The sequence below is a fragment of the Ranitomeya imitator genome, chromosome 4, assembly GCF_032444005.1.
Source record: "Ranitomeya imitator isolate aRanImi1 chromosome 4, aRanImi1.pri, whole genome shotgun sequence".
Taxonomy (NCBI): Eukaryota; Metazoa; Chordata; class Amphibia; order Anura; family Dendrobatidae; genus Ranitomeya; species Ranitomeya imitator.
In genome coordinates this window covers 273,074,214-273,096,891 of record NC_091285.1, presented here as the reverse complement: position 1 = coordinate 273,096,891, position 22,678 = coordinate 273,074,214, and the positions used below count along the sequence as shown (strand labels likewise).

The 22,678-nt window shown below is 42.0% G+C and overlaps 1 protein-coding gene across 1 annotated transcript in view; it reads left to right on the top strand.

The window, feature by feature from the left end:
• MYRFL (myelin regulatory factor like) overlaps window positions 1–22,678 on the top strand; it is a 260,028-nt gene that overhangs the window by 158,555 nt on the left and 78,795 nt on the right. Inside the window, exons 9-11 of the mRNA XM_069764614.1 lie at window positions 947–1,057; window positions 4,313–4,403; window positions 10,879–11,079. Coding sequence (XP_069620715.1) covers window positions 947–1,057; window positions 4,313–4,403; window positions 10,879–11,079 — 403 coding nt within the window. The remainder of the gene's footprint in view (window positions 1–946; window positions 1,058–4,312; window positions 4,404–10,878; window positions 11,080–22,678) is intronic.

The following is a 22,678-nucleotide window of genomic DNA, read 5'->3' as shown; positions in this document are numbered from 1 at the left end:
CCATGTATAATTAACATTTAATGTGACTTACACATTGAAACACAAAGGCAATCTTTTTAATCTGTTTTTATAAAATCACCATGATAACATTCATTTTTAATATGCTTTTTAAAAAAAAATAATAATGAAAAAATTTGGGACAAGTATTAATTGTCAAGTACATAACCTGATTGGCTAATATATAGTACAATATACATATAGAGAATTTTTAAAAGCCTGGGTAGGAAGTAAAGAAGATGTGTTCAAGGGGATGTCAAAAGGACTGTTAGCACACGGCATTATGTTAAAGGGAATATATCAGAACATTTTTGCTGACTCATCTGAGAGCAGCATGATGTAGGCAAAGAGGCCCTAAATCCAACAATGTATCACTTAGGGTATTCGGTGCAGCCGTTCTGACACAATCAGCCTTAGATTTAGCAATACAGCAGAGCTGAGACAGCTAACCCCGCCCACACAAGGCTGACAGTGAAGTGTCAGACTAGCATGCTGCTGTGGTCCACAATGATAAGCTCCTAGTGCTAAAACAGTCACTGCAAGGAAACAAAACCATGGAGCTTGATAAGAAAGGCATTGCTGAAATCTGTGTTTTAACCATTGCAACATGCATTCTTCAGCTTACATAGTAAAAACCTGCTGACAGATTCCCTTTAAAGACCGGTCCTTTGGGTCTTAAGCTGGTAATCTTTTGTGCCAGTCAATAAGGAAATCTGGCAGTGAAGAAAATTCTTTTAATGAGATTGGTGGACAATCCTTTAACTTGTGACTACTCGGCTTTGTGTGATCACGGCACAACCTATGGACATTGTAGAAATATTGCATGATAAATAAAGCATTTCAGGTTTTTTAAAATAAGAAAAAAATAATTGAAGGTTTGCAATTTGTGATCTGTGCATTGTGTCCAAGTGTGCATATTTTCTATTGTCTGTATTTTTATGTTTTGTAGGGTAAATCTTCCCCCAGATCAGGTCACTAAAGTAACCCTGGGAAGGTTACATTTTAGTGAAACTACTGCAAATAATATGAGGAAGAAAGGAAAACCAAATCCAGATCAGAGGTAGCGTACCATGCCTGTGCTTAATGATGTGGCTGTTTTGTCAAGTGTATTATGTGACAATTATCTGTCATCTATGTGACAATAATAATGCACCTCTAGTAGTGAAACCCTCTTTGTCACCGTGAAACAGCCTCAGAACCCACAAATTTAGCAACAGTGTGTGCCAAAAGCAGTGCTCCCACAATAACACTTGCCACAATGACCCCGTAAAAGTTCTGATCACACCAGGATAAGCTACAATTGTTACCATCTACTATATAATTGTCTAAGGGTCACTTCCGTCTTTCTGTCTGTCTTTCTGTCTGTCTTTCTGTAACGGAAATCTCAAGTCGCTGATTGGTCGCGGCAAAACAGCCACGACCAATTAGCGACGGGCACAGTCCGGCGGAAAAATGGCCGCTCCTTCTTTCCCGCAGTCATTGCCTGCTCCATAATCCCCTCCAGTCAGCGCTCACACAGGGTTAATGGCAGCGTTATCGGACCGCGTTATACCGTGGTGTAACACATTTCGTTAACGCTGCTATTAACCCTGCCTATGCAGCATCAATTGTAAAAAGATCTAATGTAAAAATAATAATAATAAAAAAAAAATCATTACATACTCACCTTCGGGATCCAGCCCAGGCCTTTCCCGCTCCTCACGACGCTCCGGTGACCGGTCCATGCAATGCGGTCTCGCGAGATGATGACGTAGCGGCCTCAAGTCAACATCTCGTGAGACCGCAATGCACTCTTGGGAGCGACGGGCACATTCCGGCTGCTCCCTACTATCCTACAGTCAGTGCCCCTCTATACTACCCCCCAGACATTGGTGAGGGATTTAAATCACGCTTCGCTGATTGGTCGCATCGGCTGGGCACGACCAGTCAGCGAAGCATGATTTAAATCCCACGCCAATGTTGCTGATTAGTCGCGCTGGCTGGGCATGACCAATCAGCGACATTGGCACGGGATTTAATGTTAAAAATAATAAAAAATCATTATATACTCACCTTCCGGATCCAGCCCAGGCCTTTCCCGTTCCTAGCGACGCTCCGGTGGCCGGTCCATGCATTGCGGTCTCGCGAGATGACCTCAATGCACTCTTGAGACCGGAGCGCACGAGGAGCATCGGTAAATGCTTCGCTTGGATCCGGGGGCCGACGGAAGGTGAGTATATAACTATTTCTTATTTTAATTCTTTTTTTTAACAGGGATATGATGCCCACATTGCTATATACTACGTGGGCTGTGCAATATACTACGTGGGCTGTGCAATATACTGCATGGGCTGTGCAATATACTGCTTGGGCTGTGCAATATACTGTGTGGGCTGTGCTATATACTACGTGGGCTGTGCAATATACTACGTGGGCTGTGCAATATACTGCATGGGCTGTGCAATATATTGCTTGGGCTGTGCAATATACTGTGTGGGCTGTGCTATATACTACGTGGGCTGTGCAATATACTGCATGGGCTGTGCTATATACTGCGTGGGCTGTGCAATATACTACGTGGGCTGTGCAATATACTACGTGGGCTGTGTTATATACTATGTGGGCTGTGCAATGTACTACGTGGGCTGTGCAATGTACTACGTGGGCTGTGCAATGTACTGCGTGGGCTGTGCAATGTTCTGCGTGGGCTGTGCAATGTACTACGTGGGCTGTGCAATATACTACGTGGGCTGTGCTATATACAACGTGGGCTGTGCTATATACGTGGGCTGTGCTATATACTATGGGCGCTGTGCAATATACTACGTGGGCTGTGCAATATACTACGTGGGCTGTGCAATGTACTACCTGTGCTGTGCAATGTACTACCTGGGCTGTGCAATGTACTACGGGGGCTGTGCAATGTACTACGTGGGCTGCAATGTACTACGTGGGCTGTGCAATATACTACTTGGGCTGTGCAATATACTGCGTGGGCTGTGCAATATACTACGTGGCCTGTGTTATACACTACGTGGCCTGTGTTATACACTACATGTCCTGTTATACACTACGTGGCCTGTGTTATATACTGCGTGCGTGGGCTGTTTTATACTATGTGAGCTGTGTTATATGCTACGTGGGCTATTATAAACTACGTGGCTGTGCTATATGCTATGTGGGCTGTTATACACTCCGTGAGCTGTGCTATATACTACGTGGCTATGCTATATACTCCGTGGGCTGTGTTATATTCTACGTGGCTGTGCTATATACTACGTGGCTGTGCTATATACTATGTGGCTGTGCTATTTACTACGTGGGCTGTTATATACTACGTGGCTGTGCTATATACTACGTGGCCGGCCGCAAACAATCAGCAACAGGCGCAGTCCGGCGAATTGGCGCAGGATTTGAACCAAGCTTCGCTAATTGGTCGCGGCCGGCCGAATCCTGTGTATTCAATATATTATTCTAAAATCTTCATAAATGAACTACATACATATTCTAGAATACCCGATGCATTAGAATTGGGCCACCATCTAGTTATTTTATGTCTGTTTGGGTTATGGTCTCTATGAAAATTATTCAAAATCTGCAGATACTGTTTGCTTTCCTGCTCTAGATAAGGATTCCCTTCCCACCAATAGATGTAAGCACTGTTGGCACAAAGGTGTGATAAGAGTAGGCTGAGTGTACATCTGCTGGACCGGAAGCATTAAATGACCTCAGATCGGCGGTCGTAAGACTTCATTTAAATGGACTTATGGTAGACATATTTTATCATCTATGTTATGGCTGCAAGTCTAAGCCTGATGCAGGTTTTATGTTCCCAACTAGCAGTATCATAGGTAGCCATGCTGCTGTTGGTTCAGGATGGTAGCCTCTACAATAATGTGTGGTAGGAGCTTCACATAACTTGCAATAACAAAAAGAAATGCTAAAAAACAGGGAAGTGTCTGAATTTAGTTTCATGATGGCGGGTGACCAAAGACATTCTTCCTAAAAATAAGCCCAAAACACCTTGTCTAAAATTTGAGATTCTGATTTGGCTTTTATGCTAAGTCATATTGCAAGACTTGTTTATTGGTTTGATTGTGACATTTAGGATCGCTACTTCCAAGTAAATAATGGCTATCAGTAGTTGCAAATTATTGTCCTCGATTACATTAGAAAATGAGCTTTAGAGGGCAAGTTCTTTAAACCATTCAGTTTTTAAGTTCATTTTAATTGGGGTAGAATGGGTTTGCTGCTATTATAGAAACTAATTACCGCAGGAGCAGGAGTGTTATTTGTATTAATCATGTCTTTTTTTGCCTGGTTGTCATTTTCACAGGTATTTCATGTTGGTGGTTGGCCTATATGCTGTGACTAAGGAGGAGACCTTTCTTGTAGTTGCACATGTCTCTGAAAGGATCATTGTTAGGGTATGTGTGATTTTTTTTTGTCATTTTGATATATGTAAAATGTATGCATGCGCGAAAGTGAATTTTGCCATTTTATCTTTTTTTCTGAAAAAACATAACATTTAAACCCTTAAAAGCTGAAGTGAACTACGTTATCACAATACAAAGACATCTGCCAATGGGATGGATATATTAAGTAGCGAAGAAACACTCAGTTCTTGAATTACATCTGCTGCCACTACAATTTACCTTTTGCAAAGGTTGCTCAGTTCTGTTTTCAAGATGACTATAGCATTTTTAAAATTTCTGTTATTTATTGGGTAGTGCTTAAGCCCATGGTACACATGATATGGCTGTCGGCTAAACAATGCTTTGACCGATTGATTGGCCCGCACCAATCTCTGACGTTCTTTCCCATACAAAGGAGTGCTCGTTTGGCTGAACGCTCCTGTGGTTTCTATTAGAGAAATATGTTTATTATTATTATTATTATACATTTTTATAGCGCCATTTATTCCATGGCGCTTTACATGTGAATATGGGGCAAATATAGACAAATACATTAAACATGAGCAGATAACAAGGCACACGAGTACATAAGGAGGGAGGACCCTGCCCGCGAGGGCTCACAGTCTGCAGGGGGTGGGTGAGGATACACTAGGAGAGGGAAGAGCTGACTGTGCGGCTGTTCAGTAGGTTGAGGATCACTGCAGGCTGTAGGCTTGTCGGAAGAGATGAGTCTTCAGGTTCTTTTTGAAGGTTTCTATGGTAGGCGCGAGTCTGATGTGTTGGGGTAGAGAGTTCCAGAGTATGGGGGAAGCACGGGAGAAGTCTTGGATGCAGTTATGGGAAGAAGAGATGAGAGGGGAGTAGAGAAGGAGATCTTGGGAGGATCGGAGGTTGCGTGTAGGTAGGTACCGGGAGACCATGTCACAGATGTATGGAGGAGACAGGTTGTGGATGGCTTTGTATGTCAGTGTGAGGGTTTTGAACTGGAGTCTCTGGGCGATAGGAAGCCAGTGAAGGGCTTGACACAGGGGAGAGGCTGGGGAATAGCAGGGGGACAGGTAGATTAGTCGGGCAGCAGAGTGTAGGATGGATTGGAGGGGTGCCAGAGTGCTAGAGGGGAGTCCAGAGAGTAGGAGGTTGCAGTAGTCGAGGCGGGAGATGATAAGGGCATGCACTAACGTTTTTGCAGTGTTGCGGTCAAGGAAAGCACGGATCCGGGAAATATTTTTGAGTTTGAGACGACAGGAGGAGGCAAGGGCTTGGATATGTGGCTTGAAAGAGAGTGCAGAGTCGAGGATCACACCGAGGCACCGGGCGTGTGGGACTGGGGATAGTGAGCAGCCATTGACATTGATGGATAGGTCTGGTGGAGGGGTAGAGTGAGATGGGGGAAAGGTGATGAATTCTGTTTTGTCCATGTTCAGTTGTAGAAAGCGAGCAGAAAAGAAGGCTGAAATGGCAGACAGACAGTGCGGGATTTTGGTAAGCAAGGAGGAGAGGTCAGGTCCGGAGAGGTAGATCTGCGTGTCATCAGCGTAGAGATGGTACTGCAAACCGTGGGATTCTATGAGCTGTCCCAGGCTGAAAGTGTAGATGGAGAAGAGTAGGGGTCCTAGAACAGAGCCTTGAGGAACACCGACTGACAAGGGGCGAAGTGAGGAGGTGGTGTGGGGGAGTGAGACACTGAATGTTCGGTCTGTCAGATATGACGAGATCCAGGAAAGGGCCAAGTCTGTGATGCCAAGGGATGAGAGGATTTGTAGCAAAAGGGAGTGGTCTACAGTGTCAAAGGCAGAAGACAGGTCCAGGAGAAGGAGGACAGAGTAGTGTCGCTTGCTCCTGGCAGTTAGTAGGTCATTGGTGACATTAGTTAGGGCAGTTTCAGTTGAGTGATGGGAACGGAAGCCTGATTGTAACCGATCAAAGAGGGAGCAGGAGGAGAAGTGGGAGGACAATTCAAGATGGACATGTTGCTCCAGCAATTTGGAGGCATAAGGGAGAAGAGATATTGGGCGATAGCTAGACACAGAGGATGGGTCGAGGGAGGGCTTTTTTAGGATGGGTGTGATCTTGGCATGCTTGAAGGAAGAGGGAAAGACACCTGTTGTGAGTGAGAGGTTGAAGAGGTGCGTTAGGGTTGGGATGAAGACCGTGGAAAGGTTAGGGATGAGGTGGGATGGGAGCGGGTCAAGCGTGCAGGTGGTGAGGTGTGATCTCGACAGGAGGGTGGAGAGCTGATCTTCTGTCATGGTGGAGAAGCTGGTTTTTGAGGAGCAGGGTTGAGGAGCTAAGAGGGGTAGTGGGCACTGTGGGCCAAAGCTTTCTCTGATCGTATCGATCTTCTGTTTAAAGAAAGAGGCGAAGTCATCAGCAGAAATGAGGGGGGAGGGAGGAGGTGCGGGGGAACGGAGAAGAGAATTGAAAGTGTTGAAAAGCTGTTTAGGGTTGTGGGCCAGGGAGGATATGAGGGATGAGAAGTAAGTTTGTTTTGCGGCAGTGAGCGCAGACTTGAAGCTGGCGAGGGACTGCTTGTATGCAGTGAAGTGGTCGGCAGAGTGGGATCGCTTCCATCTCCGCTCAGCAATCCTGGAAGCCCATCTCAATTCTTTGGTCAGGCTGGTCAGCCAGGGCTGCCTGTTAATTGTACGTGTTTTACTGTGCATGAGTGGGGCGGCCGAATCGAGTGTTGCTGTGTCATGAAGGGAAGCTATGTCAGTGAGAGGGAGAAGGGACTCAGAGAGTGATTGTAAGTTGAGATGTTTGAGATTTCTGCGAGGGTGAGTGAGTTTGTGGAGTGGGGGTTGCACACTAGGAGAGGAGAGGGATGAGAATGTAGGTTGTAGGTAGACAGGGGGAGGGGTGTGTTAGTGAGGTTAGTAAGGGAGCAGAGGCGGGTGAAGATGAGGTCCAGCGTGTGGCCATCTTTGTGAGTGGCCTCAGAGGACCATTGAGTGAGGCCAAAGGAGACAGTCAGTGATAGAAGTTTAGAGGCAGCTGAGGTGGAGGTGTCAATGGGGATATTGAAATCACCCATGATGATAGTGGGGATGTCAACAGAGAGGAAATGAAGTAGCCAAGTGGTGAAGTGGTCGAGAAAGGTGGAGATGGCTAGTTCTGGGGGGCGGTAGATGACAGCCAGCTGGAGGTTGGAGGGGGAATAGATGCGGACAGAGTGCACCTCAAACGAGGGAAGGGAAGCGGAGGGTGGTAGCGGTATTGGAGTGAAGGAGCAGGTGTCGGACAGGAGCAAGCCAACTCCTCCACCACGTTTGTTGCTGGGGCGAGGGGTGTGAGAGAGGTGGAATCCGCCATAGGAGAGCGCAGCTGGAGAGGCTGAGTCGGTGCTGTTTGGTGGTGACTTATCGCCAAAAGAACAAAAGGATCAGCAGTCCAAAATCTGACATACCAGATCTGACAATAAATTGTTCAGGGCTCCTTTACAGATCAGAGTGTTTGGCCAAACCCTTCAGTATTGGCATGTTTGTCTGACATTAGACTATCAATAGTGTGCCAAGTAACAGGGTCATGAGCACCAAAGGCATTTTGATGCACATGTGAAGTGAAAGATTATGTGGACAGCTGGATGTGCATTGTCAGTAACTTGAAGAAGAGAGGGCATCAGATTACACTAGAAGCTCTTTCAGCTGGATAATGTAACCTATCACTCTGCAAAAATTGTTCAGGAATGATTTGAGGAACATGACAATAAGTTCAAGGTGTTGACTTGCCTCCAAGTTCTCTAGATCTGAATCCAATCAAACATTTGTGGTATGTGCTTTGAGAACAAGTCTAATCTATGGAGGTTTTGCCTCACAAGTTAAAGAATTTAAAGAATTTACTGTTAATGTCTTGGTGACATATACTGCAGGACACCGGCTCCAGGTTACAACAGATCTAGCAGCTTTGGTGGCCCAGGAGGACTACTCAATATCAGGCCACTGGTTTTAAAGTTAAGACTGATCAGTGTATGTTACATAAGTATTTAATACTCTTCCATACCTACATCCACCTTTAGTTTAGACCACATTTGGTTAAATGTTGCAAATAAAACTACCCTGAATATATGCAAACATTTTTAAATTCACGTCATAATAATAATTAAAATAATAACAATGAGGTGAGTGTGGTCAAGCTGTAAATATATTTTAGACTTTTCAACATAGGCAGTTTAAAAAAGCTCAAATTATTGGAGAAAATGTACAATTGCTCAAGTATAAAAATGGTCAAAGTTCTTAAATTCTCCATACAGTGTTCATTAATATGTAGATCATTTTAAAAATTCCGTTCAATTTTTTTAGCAACTCTTTCACATTTTGTTGGTGCAAAATACTTCATTATTTCTAAATGTGGGACATAATGTACACAATATTACTGCATTCACATTGGATATAACAACATTTAAATCCAGAATGATTCTTGTCTTATTTGGCTTGTTATAAATACCCGGGAAGAAGTCTGCTGGACAGTCGTAGTTTATAATGCCAGCATTGTCAGCATGCATGATATGAGATTGCTAATGCTGGCAAAGCAAGTGATACACTACCTTTGTGATGGAGTTTATGTCAGCACATGTGACTCCCCATCACTCACATTTGGATGTGAAAGATTAGATGTCATCAAGATATTTCACAGGAGTTTACAGCTGCCAGCAGAAGCAATACATGGGATTATGCTAACCCTACTTTATCCTGGAAATACAAAGACCTGCAAGAGATAAAAGTTGGAAAGGAAGTGTCAAGTCAGGAACAAAAGACAAGGCTGAGGTTTTATTTTGGGTACGTTCACATTAGCGTTTTGCGGGGCTGCGTCGGGCGCAGCCGCGGCGAAGCATGCGTCATGCGCCCCTATATTTAACATGGGGGCGCATGGACATGCGTTGTCTTGCGTTTTGTGACGCATGCGTCTTGTTTGGCGCAAGCGTCAGGGCGCAGAGGACGCAGCAAGTTGCATTTTTTTTGCATCCAAAATCATGCCACAAAAAACGCATGCGTCACAAAACAATGCGTTTTGCATGCGTTTTTGTTTGCGTTGTGCGTTGCGTCGCAGACGCAGCCCTGCACAACGCAAATGTGAACGTAGCCTTAGAGCTAATAGATAGCTGCATGTATATGGGAAGTCTTATACAAAGGCCGTATTTATTTCATAGTCATCACCATGCCCTTACTGACTGCGGATCTCCCAACTTGAATTTATGAGACTGTAAAATAGTGTCGGTCAGGAAACCGGAGACTTGCAAGTAGCCCAGGCATTGTGGTCCATAGACATGATATTTGTCCTTCTGATCCTGGCCGAATGGCTGTAAGGTGGAAAGGTATGGTAAATGGACTTTTTTTTACACATTTATTATCAGTATATGTTGACAAAAACCTGTCACCAGGTTTTTGTCAACTAAACTACCGTACTAAAAACTTGGTGTTATACTGTCAATATTCTCTGTTATCACATTATATATAAAAAGAGGTTTACATACCAAGTGCTTAGTGTAAATTGCCAGAGAAGAGTTATGAGAAGCGTTTAGTGGCATCAAGAGCATAAATTGTGAAGTAAGGAGTAGGGTTGGTGCAAATCGCTTCTCAGGACCTGGTCCATCAGTTACATCACTAATCTCTGGTTGCTGGATGGGAGCCTTGTGGATCAACTCTTATTTGACGGCATCCATGGCTCTTTTTTAGATTAGCTGGCCTGGTGTGACATAACATATTTATCACATTGCAATGATGATATCAAATCACACTGGCTGATTAAAAGATAAACAATGTATGCCGTCAGTTAAGAAGCGGTTCTCAGGGTTTCTTTACAATGCTAGAGATTATTGACATGGCCGATCTGCGAACTGACCTCGGCTTTATATGCACATGGCCAGATGATGGTGGACTCTCCTGATGACTCTTCATACATTGCGCGCTCTTTTTATGCATAGCGCTATAACAGAGTATTTTGACAACAAAAGGTATGGTTCCCTATTTCCCCGCAGTATCACGGCATGCTTGTGGCTTAGGGTACCAAAATCTAGTGACGTGACGCATTGCAGTTAAGAATGATGTTTGCTTTTGCTCACAATATTTGAAAATGGGTTATTTTTATCATAGAGATATATTCTCCATTTTTACAGACTACAAACAAAAACTGTGTAGTCTGACTTGGGGTGTAGTGAGTAACCATAGAAATATAAAGGTCCGCATACAAGCTGTAGAAACAAAATGGTTCCATTTTTTTTTATCAAGACTATCTCCACAGTAGCTTATTCCTTATTTTAGGAGCATTGGCTGAAAATAGAAACATTTTAATTAATATATAATCTAAGCACAAATGTATATATTTAGCTCCTGAATTAATATGAAACCTGTGTGCTGTAATAGTAATTCCTACAACATCTTGTCCTTGGATTACTCTGTAAGTATATACCATAGTTACACAATACTGGCTGCAGCATGATGTTATACACAAAATAGTTAAGCATTTTGAAAAATATTGCTTTGTGTTTTAGGCATCGAACCCTGGGCAGTTTGAGAATGATAATGATGTCCTGTGGCAGAAAGGGCATGTCCCAGAGACAGTGGTGTCTCACGGTCGAGTAGGAATTAACACTGACACACCAGATGAAGCCCTCGTTGTCTGTGGCAATGTGAAAGTGATGGGGACGGTTATGCATCCATCTGACAGTCGAGCTAAGAGGAACATCCAGGAGGTGAGCCCCAAGGAACTGTTAGACTATTCTGCTCTACATTACTGAGCACAAACATCATTCAAGTGACACATAAGATATGGCTTCATCAAAACACACCAAAACCATGACCAGTGTTGAAGAAGAGCTGGTCTACATCTTTTAGTCTCAATGCCACTATAAATTCATCTATAGTATTAGTGTTTGTTTTCATGTGTTATGGCACTCTCATACCATAGTCAAGGTCTAGAATTGCAAGAAAGGTTACGCTACCATATAGCGAACACTATAAAAGAGGTGGAATTATTTTGTCAAACAAAATCTTGTCTTTTGTATCTTTACCAAATAGTATTGACATACAATATTTCCATATTAAAATTTGAATACTAAATTCTTCAAATTAAAAGAAATAAACATCCATGTAGAGCAGGAGTGTGGGACGTCCAGCCTGCGGGCACCGATTCTGAAGTATACAGCACACAGGGAACACCGCCTGAGGCACACAGCACATATGGGACACAGACTGAGGTATACAGCACATATGGGATACAGCCTGTATACATCACACATAAGACACAGCCTGAGGTATACAGTAAATATGAGACACAGCCTGAGGTATACCAATGAAAGAACACATGAAGCAAATTTGCAGCATAAGGGGATGAAATAAAGGACAATAAATTAAGCCAGCCTGTACCTGAATGCAGTGAGAGGGACCCCAACGCGCGTTTCGCACACTTGCGTCCTCTGGGGGTGACACCCCAGGTACAGGCTGGCTTAATTTATCGTCCTTTTTTCATCCCCTTATGCTGCAAATTTGCTTTATGTGTTCTACGTTGGTTGCATATAGTGCTGCACAATTTTGGCATCTACTAATACCCTATTGGACAACATTGGCTTTGTATTCCCCAACTTAAGGGTTTTACTGATGAATACTTGTCATGTAGGTCGTTTTTTTTGGGTGACTATATCTAGTATTTACTGCACTTTAGCACTATGCACTTATATTGATGAGATTATTTATAGGATGTTTTGAGTCGGCTGCCATTTTTTTAGGCTATATTCTGTATTGTACTTTGGCACTTGGCACTTTTTATGATTTAATTATTTGTTTGACACATTAAGTCTGTATATTTATATATCTCACCTTATCCTCATCATCAATTAGGCCATTGGGACTTCCTTTTGACTGTATTATTTGATTTTCTGTACAAGCCGTTTACTAGTATCCTGCAGCCTTTGTCAGTGTTATTTGTATTTTTTATTTTTTGTTTCCCTGATGCGGTACTAGGTTGTTCTCTATCACTTTTTCTGTTGCATCTATTACCCCCTTTTTTATTATGTTTTTCTAAAATTATTTACAATTAAAGTTTATATTACTTTTAATTAGCTCTTGTGTCCATTTGTTGTCGGTTTTCTGTATTGTATGTGGCAGAGCGTGGATAATTGTTTTTGCCCCTTTTTTGGATTATCACATATGGAATACAGCCTGAGCTATACAGCACATATGGTACAAAACCTGAGGTATACAGTAGATATGAGACACAGCCTGACGTAAACAGCACATATGAGACACACCCTGATGTATAAGCACATATGGGACACAGCCTGAGCTATACAGCACATATGGGACACAGCCTTAGGTATACAGCTCATAGGGAACACCATCAGAGTTATACAGCACATTTAAGACACAGCCTGAGGTATACAGCTCATTGGGAACACCATCTGAGGTATAAAGCACATTTAAGACACAGCCTGAGGTATACAGGTCATAGGGAACACCGTCTGAGGTATAAAACACATTTAAGACACAGACTGAGGTATGCAGGTCATAGGGAACACCGTCTGAGGTATAAAGCACATTTAAGACACAGCCTGAGGTATACGGCACATATGGAACACAACCTCAGGTATACAGCACATATGGGACACAGCTTGAGGTATATAGTACATAGGGGGCACAGCCTTATGTATGCAGCACATATGGGGCACAGCCTGAGGTATACAGCACATATGGGACACAGCCTGAGGTATACAGCACATATGGGACACAACCTGATGTATACAGTACATATGGGACACAGCCTGATGTATACAGCCAATATGGGACACAGCTTGAGGTATACAGCACATAGGGGACAGCACATATGAGGCACACCCTGATGTATAAGCACATATGGGACACAGCCTGAGGTATACAGCACATATGGGACACAGCCTTAGGTATACAGCTCATAGGGGACACCATCAGAGTTATACAGCACATTTAAGACTGAGGTATACAGGTCATAGGGAACACCGTCTGAGGTATAAAGCACATTTAAGACACAGCCTGAGGTATACAGCACATATGGGATACAGCCTGAGGTATGCAGCACATACGGGACACAGCCTGAGGTATACCGCACATATGGGACACAACCTCAGGTATACAGCACATATGGGACACAGCTTGAGGTATACAGCACATATGGGACAAAACCTGAGGTATACAGCACATATGGGACACAGCCTGAGGTATACAGCACATATGGGACACAGCCTGATGTATACAGTACATATGTGACACAGTCTGATGTATACCGCACATATGGGACACAGCCTGATGTATACAGTACATATGGGACACAGCCTGATGTATACAGCACATATGGGACACAGCTTGATGTATACAGCACATATGGGACACAGCTTGAGGTATATATAGTACATATGGGGCACAGCCTTATGCATGCAGCACATATGGGACACAGCCTGATGTATACAGCAAATATGGGACACAGCTTGAGGTATACAGCACATAGGGGACACAACCTGATGTATACAGTACATATGAGACACACCCTGATGTATACAGCACATATGGGACACAACCTCATGTATACAGCAAATATGGGACACAGCCTGAAGTATACGGCACATATGGGACACAGCCTGAGGTATACAGGACATATGGGACACAGCCTGAGGTATACAACACATATATGACACAGCCTGAGGTATACAACACATATATGACACAGCCTGAGGTATACAGCACATATGGGACACAGCCCGGGATATACAGAAGATAGGGTACACATTCCGAGGCTATCTGCTCTATATCTCAGGCTGTGTCCCATACGTGCTGTCCATCCATGCTGGGAGTGTGGTTACAGGCTCCGCTTTCTATACACAGGGCGGTAACTGAAGCCACGCAGGTGTCACCCATTGACTCAATGCTGAACGTTGTTGGGTAGAATAAAGTTTATTCCCTCCCTGCAGTTGGGCTCTAAGTGCATGTTCAGAGCACTATTAACCTGCAGATTAATCCCATATCAACAGGTTAATTGACCACAAGTTCTCAATAGGGTTTAGATCAGGTGTGGAAGTGGGCCATGTTGCTATTCTTTCACTTTTAAGGCCTTTAGGCTATGTGCACGTGTTGCGGATTAGGCTTAGGAATTATTGGTGCGGATTCTGCATCTCTTGGCAGAAAACGCAGGTGCGGATTTGAAGCGTTTTTTTGTGCGGATTTACTGAGGATTTTTGCGAATTTACTGCGTTTTTTACCCCTGCGGATTTCTATAATGGAATGGGTACAAAAACGCTGAAGATCAGCAAAAAAGAAATGACATGCTACTTCTTTTAATCCGCAGCGTCTCCGCATGGAATTTTCCGCACCATTAGCAGAGCATTTTTTTTTACCATTGATTTACATTGTACTGTAAATCTCTTGCGGATCTCCAGCGTTTCTGCATGGCAAAAAACGCTGCGGATCCGCAGGAAATCCGCATCGTGTGCACATACCCTTTCTAGTTAGCCAAGTATCGTGTTTCCCAAAAAATCATACAGGGTCTTATATTATTTTTTTGCCTCGAAGGATGGGTTTGGGCTTATTTTCAGGGGAAGAATTCCAGTCTCTCAGAGATATTGTGAATAAATTCTGACAAATAAAAGAATCAAGATTCGCAATATCTCTTGAGTGCCGGGAATTCTTCAGTTCATTTAACTTACTTCCTTGTGCACCAAAGCAGTGGAGTGCCGATCGCCATTTGGATTTCCTATTATTTCCTGGTATATCTTATCTTTTTTTCTTTGAACAACAATCCAACTTTATTATTGAAGAAAAAAATCAACACACACACACACACACACACACACACACACACACACACACACACACACACACTGCATTTCAATACACATGTATATTCACAAACTGCACATACAGTGCTTTCTAGCCAAGCTGCTGTAGACTCCTGCAGTTAAAGGACCTTTGGTGACATCATGGTTACATGACGGTGATGACACCATATGTTCATAAGCACTCTTAACCTTGGAATAGAAACGCTGGGGACACCTAAGAGAGTGGAGGCCCTGGGCAATTGCTCACCTGTATCTTAAGACGTGAATGTAGTAGACTGTTTGGATACAAAACCTCCTACTTTTTAAAGTACCAGGCATGTGTTTGAGACTTTAAAAATACACACTCTAGTGAGAATATGTGAAAGAAATTTAACCGAAGCCTGAATGCTGCCAATCCTGTCAGTTTATTCTGCATATATCCTTATGCAGAATAAACTGACAGGATTTGTCCTTTTGTCATTCTGCATAAATTTCATCCTTTGCAATCCAAAGGAAGAAATTTGAGTCTTAAAGAGTAACCATCATGTTATTTATTGATTTATTTATTTACATAAATCAATAGTGCAAATGAAAATATGATATTGTTGTAGAACAATAAAAAATATTGCATATCTTAAATACCTTTGCAAATAACTAACTTTATCTTATACTGATTTTAAGTTGAAAGGAATGTGTTATGAGAAAATTACTTAAATTCAATTTTTATGTTAATTTTGTACATTTATCAATATCTATATATAGATATATCTATATATTTATCAATAGATATATAGAAACTTTGAATTTAGACACTGGTCACTGGGCCTAAAATTACTTTCATTCGACCTGTTCTTTTCTGCAGACACATAGACATTGGTGAACTGTGACATCACCTATTGTGCATGGTGGTTCCTGTGTTATCTATTGTATTTAAAAGCGTTACCTCTTTCATTGCAATCCCGTATGTCATGAAAATGGAACTGCTGAAAAGTCTTGTGTACAAAACAAGAAATATGAGTCTACTATAAGGCCCAGTGGCTAGTGTGAACATTTTCAAGATCTCTCTGCTTGATTGGTGTATCTTACAGTATTAAGTACTAGCAGTGTCGGACTGGGGTGCCAAGGGCCCACCAGAAACTTGGACTTTTGAGGGGCCCACTTTTCACCTGCATACAAATATTACGCTACCCTCAATCACAAATTTACCTATATCTATATAGAATAATAAACTGGGCAGTTTGGTTAATGGTTAATGAATGACAAGATGCTGCTTTTTTCTGTACGGAGTGAATCAAGTGAGTTATGCCAAGTACTGTCCATACAGTGGGGTTGGGGGCCCAGATCTGCACAGGGGCCCTTCGGGATTTTCACCTGTTCCCCTATGGGCCAGTCGGAGCCTGAGTACTAGCACTGAAGGTCTTGATTAGGAGTGCACTTGCCAGGAAATGGGTTCAGTTTGTGTTGCTGCTTACCAGCCAGTGAGTTTGCTGGATGTTGAAGCAGAGGCAAGTGTGCTGCTGGTGAATGACCAGCCAATATGTGAGATGCAGTTGGGAGAGACACAAATGAGGGTCTCTCTCTGAATGGAACGATTGATGAGTCAGATGAGGAACTGAGCAGTCTTTGGTCCTAGACAGAAAAGAGTCCACTTAATTGTGGACATTCTGCCAGAGTGTGGGAGCTGGAGAGATATCATACTGACCTGTGTGTAAGTGGAGGTATACTCCCCGGAGTATTGACCTGCCGAATGTACTGTACTTTCCAGCTGTGTTTACCTTTGTGCCAGAATGCGGCTGTTTTGTGTTATAGTCCCTCCAGGGTTTATGGAGCTAATATACCTTGCCATGTTGGACTATGAACAACTGCTTAAATGTTTCCTAATGCCTACCTGAGCGAATTGCTACTATATATATATATATATATATATATATATATATATATATATATATATACTGTATATATATATATATATATATATACACATATATATATATATATATGTACATATACAGTACAGACCAAAAGTTTGGACACACCTTCTCATTTGAAGATCTTTATGTATTTTCACAACTATGAAAATTGTACATTCACACTGAAGGCATCAAAACTACGAATTAACACATGTGGAATTATATACTTAACAAAAAAGTGTGAAACAACTGAAATTATGTCTTATATTCTAGGTTCTTCAAAGTAGCCACCTTTTGCTTTGATGACTGCTTTGCACACTCTTGGCACAGCTGAAAGTCCTACTAAATATCGGTGCTAGCACTAATCGCAGGCGTTTAACCCCTCTGATGCTGCTGTCAATAGTGCCGGCGACATCGAGATCGCACGCAGGGAGGAGGCTTCCTGAGTGCTCCCATCTGACTAACATGATGCAATTGCGTTGTTCTGATGGTCTCAAGAAGGCTGCGGGGTCCTTCAGGGTCCTGCATGGAAGATGGCTTGTGAGTGCCTCCTCTCAGGCGCTGACATGCCTCCTTCCCTGCCTGTCAGGTGCTGTTCCAATGCTCTGCAGTGCAGAAGCATTGCAGAGTATCAGATCAGTGACCTATCACTATAAAGTGATCCTGAGACAATGTAAAAAAGTTTAAAAAAAATTATAAAAAGAGTACAAATATTTTTTTAAATCCTCCCAACAAAACGAAAAAACCATAATATTTTTCCAATAAATACATTTATTTAAGGAAAAAAAATTAAAAAGTACATATTTGGTACCGCCGCTTCCTTAACAACTCACTCTATAAAACTGTTCCACTAGTTAACCCCTTCAGTGAACACTCTAAAAATAAAAAATAAAAAACGTGGCAAAAGACAATGCTTTATCATCACACTGCTGAACAAAAACTGTAACGCGATCAAGAAGATGAATAAAATAAAAATGGTACCGCTGAAAACGTCATCTTTTCCCGAAAAAAAAACGCCGTACAGCTCTATCAGCAGAAAAATAAAAAAGTTATAGCTGTCAGAATAAAGCAATGCAAACATAATTCTATTTTCTATAGAATGGTTTTTATTGTGTAAAAGTGCTAAAACATAAAACATAAAATAAAATGAGATATCGCTTTAATCGTACTGACCCGAAGAATAAAACTGCCTTATCAATTTTACCACACATGGAATGACATAGCAAAAAACAATTTCTGAATTGCTGGTTTTTGTTCATTCTGTCTCCCAAAAATCAGAATAGCCAGTTATCAAAATATATCATATGCCCGAAAATGGTACCAATAAAAACGTCAACTTGTCCCACAAAAACAAGCCCTCACATGACTCTGTCAACCGAAATATGGAAAAATGATATCTCTCAAAATATGGGGATGTGAAAACTAGTTTTTGCAATAAAAGGCGTCTTTTAGTGTGACGTAAAACCCCAATATAAATCTGGCATAGCTGTAATCGCACCGGCCCGAAGAATAAAGTCGCCTAATCACCAGGAACGGCGTAAAAAATTAAAAAACAATTTTTCACCCGCTGTTGATTTGTTCATTCTGTGTTCCAAAGATCGTAGTAAGGCTTGGCACACATTTATCCTGTGCTCTGTGCCGAGCGCTTGCGCGGGGGTTTCCATGTAAATCTCTGAAATTCGTGATTCATACAGAACCCCTGGCGGAAGATTCCCTATAATGAGGACTGTGATCTGGTAGTGTTCATATTTTTAGGTTTGCATAAAAATGCTGTCGGCCACAGTTTTGTGTACTTCTGAAAAGAAGGACAATGCAGAACAGAGGCCAGACAAAGTTTAGAGTAACTCTGCTGCCTCATACTGAATGAATCCCTCCGGGGTTTCATCTGAATCACATCACCCAGAGATTTAGATGGAAACCACTGATGTAAGTGCTCAGTGTAGAGCGCCGGATAAATGTGATCCCAAATGTTATGTAAATTGTTCCCAATAAAAGCTTCAACTCAATCAAGTCCCCACTCAGGTCCGTCATCTGGTAATGTACATATAGTGGGCTTCCACGTTACTGGTAGTAAAAAGGCTCTGGAAAAGTGAAATAGCTCCTCACACTCCAAAAGAAATTCAGAAAATTCTGCACTCTCAAATACAAATTCCCCCTCCCTTCTGAGCCCCACAGTGTACCTAAACCACATATAGCGCCCACAAGTTTGGCATTTCTGTAGTGATGAGAGCCCACCTAATTTACAGGTGCGTGCCTCCAGAAGCATCAGCTGGGCATAACGTACTAGTGACTGCAATGTACTGAATCGGTACAACGGCAGTTTGCAATTTTCAGTCAGCAACATCCACTACTGCTTGTTTCTGGAAAACACCCATGAAGTCAAAATCGTCACTTCACCTGTAGATAAATTCCCAAAGGGGTATAATTTCCAAAATGGGGTCACTTGAGGGGGGATTCTGCTTTTCTAGCACTTAGGGGCTCTGTATATGGAATCCACAAACTATTCTAGGAAATCTGCTTTCCAGGAGGCAAATAGTGCTCTGTTCTTCCTGAGTCTCTCCATATGGCTAAGCAGTACTGTACATCCACATATGGGGTATTTCTAAATTCAGCAGAAATTGAGGGACATATTTTGGTGCTATTTTTACCCATTTCCCAGTATGAAAATGTATAATTTGGGGCTATCACACAATCTTGGTGGTAAAAATGTAAATTATTTTTTCTTCACTGCCCAATGGTATAAAAGTCTGTGTGTTAGCAGCGGATTATTCAGGATACTCTCCAAGCGTGTAACAACAGACCTTCTTGGACCTCAGGAACAATATATGATAAGCTTGATAGGTCAGGACTCAGGAATAAAAATGCTTCTTTCATACGCTTCTGGGAATTTTTTTTTGTTCTAACTTTATAATCAGCATACAAATCTAGCAACTAAACACTCATAGACAGGATGGAGTTGTTGCACCAAACATATTCCAACACTGTGACACACCCTGTGGTGTCAATATAATAACTGCACCCCTAGATGAATTCATTGAGAGGTTTAGTTTGTAAAATGGAGTTACATATTGGGATTTCTGCTGTGTTGGCACCTCAGGGACTCTGCCAATGTAACATGGCACCCTCAAACAAGTGCAGCAAAATCTGGACTGTATTATAGCGTTTCTTCCCTTCTGAGCTTTGCACTATGCCTCAAAAGTAGTTTTCAACCATATATGGGGTATCGGTGAACTCAGGAGAAATTATACAACTTTTTTGTGGTTCATTTTCTCGTGTTACCATTGTGAAAATACAAAATTTGGAACTAAACATATTTCTTTTATTTTCACGGCTTAATGTTATAAAATTCTGTGAAGCACCTGGGGGTTCAAAGTGCTCAGTACTCATCTAGATAAGTTCCCAAAGGGGTTTAGTTTCCAAAATGATGTAATTTGTGAGGGGTTTCTACTGTTAATGCACATCAGGGGCTCTCCCAACACGACATGGCATTCGCTAATTATTCCAGCAAATTTTGCATTCAAAAAGTCAAATGGCGCTCTTTCCCTTCCAAGCCCTGCCGTGTGCCCAAACAATTGTTTTCCCTCACATATTGGGTATCGGCATACTCAGGGGAAATTGCACAACAAATTGTATGGAGCAATTTCTCCTGTTACCCTTATGAAAATGCAAAATTTGGAGCTAAAAAGATTTATCTGTGAAAAATATGATTTTTTTAAATTTTCACGGCTCAACGTTATAAACTTCTGCAAAGCACTTGTGGGTTCAAGGTGCTCAATAATCATCTAGATAAGTTCCCTAAGGGGTCTAGTTTCCAAAATGGTGTAATTTGTTGGGAGTTTCCACTGTTTAGGCACATCAGGGGCTCTCCAAATGTGACATGGCATTCGCTAATTATTCCAGCAAATTTTACATTCAAAAAGTCAAATGGATATCCTTCCTTCCCTTGCCCTGCTGCGTGCCCCACATATGGGGTATCAGCATGCTCAGGAGAAATTGCACAGCTAATTGTATGGTCTATTTTCTCCTGTTACCCTTGCGAAAGTTAAAAAAAATAGGTCTAAAGGAAAATTTTTGTGAAAGAAAAGTAAATGTTTATTTTTTCCTTCCACATTCCAAAAATTCCTGTGAAACACCTGAAGGATTAATAACTTATTGAACGTGGTTTTGAGTACCTTAAGGAGGCAGTTTTTAGAATGGCATCACTTTTGGATATTTTCTGTCATATATGCCTCTCAAAGTCACTTCAAATGTGAGGTGGTCCCTTAAAAAAAGGTTTTGCAAATTTTGTTGAAAAAATGAGGAATCGTTGGTCAACTTTTAACCCTTGTAGCATCATAACAAAAAAATTATCTTTCAAAAATTGTGCTGATATAAAATAGACATGTGGAAAATGTTATTTATTAACTATTTTCTGTGATATGACTCTCTGATTTTAAGGGCATAAAAATTGTTTGAAAATTGCCAAATTTTTGTCAAATTTCCATTTTTTTCACAAATAAACACAAGTCGTATCAAATGACCTCAAAAGTGACAGTGGTCAAAATTGTAAAAATTGCCCTGGTCAGGAAGGTGAAAACAGGCTTCAGGGTAAAGGGATTAAAGCATACTGTATATTTTATTCACTTGTTATCCAATCTTGCATTCTAATTACTGGCCTCACAAACTACTGTATTTTTCAGACTATAAGATGCACTTTTTTCCCAAAAAATTTTTGGCCAAAATGGGGGTGCATCTTATAGTTGGAATATACTTACAAATACTATGGTGGCAGCAGGAGTCGGGCGATTCTGCGGCAATCCCGGTCCGATGATCACACTCCCAGCCCAGGCTGTTGTGGCAGGTTAGGCGGTGGAGCTCTGTGGTGCGGGGGGCTCCACTGGCATTTTATGAAATCCCAGAGGCCCCGCACATCCATTGTTGTGATGTGGTGGCCTCCAGGAAAATGCCCGCTGTGAGTGGTGCATGCTCAGATTGAGATCTCGCTCCAAGATCTCGAGAGACGAGATCTCAATCTGACATATACCATACAGCTTGGATGAGCTTCTATGACAAAATGTACTCTACTGCACTGCATCATGCTACTGCACTGTGCCTGATGTAAAGGGCACTTTCCATAACACAAATATCCAGAAAAATGCTTTGTGCAGATGAAGTGTAAAAGGGTGAGCAGTGCTCAAGAAGTCATCGTGGCAAATGGCTTAAATTTGATGAAAGTTTTGTTTGTTTTGCATATGTTATTTATATATAAAAATGTATTTTATCCCTATGGCCAGTTTGTATCCGGTTTCCTGGAGGTCTATATTGGACTGTGAAAATATCTGATCCAGGCAAGCGCACAACGCTGACTACATGCAGCCAGCAAGGGTGTAAGGTGCTCACAGTGCATGTCTGCACACTCATCCAGGACCCGCACTTTTATGTAACGTGCCTGGGAGCTGAAGACGAGTGCCTCGGCCACGGCTACTGTTCTGCCACTTAGTGTAGTTAGCAGGATTGAGTCTTATAGCTGAAGTAACGCAGCACAGGAAAGACTTGAGTTCCAGAAAAGATGGCAACCGTTACGCAACCTAAGATGGTACCAAACAAAGACTGGTAAATGGCGG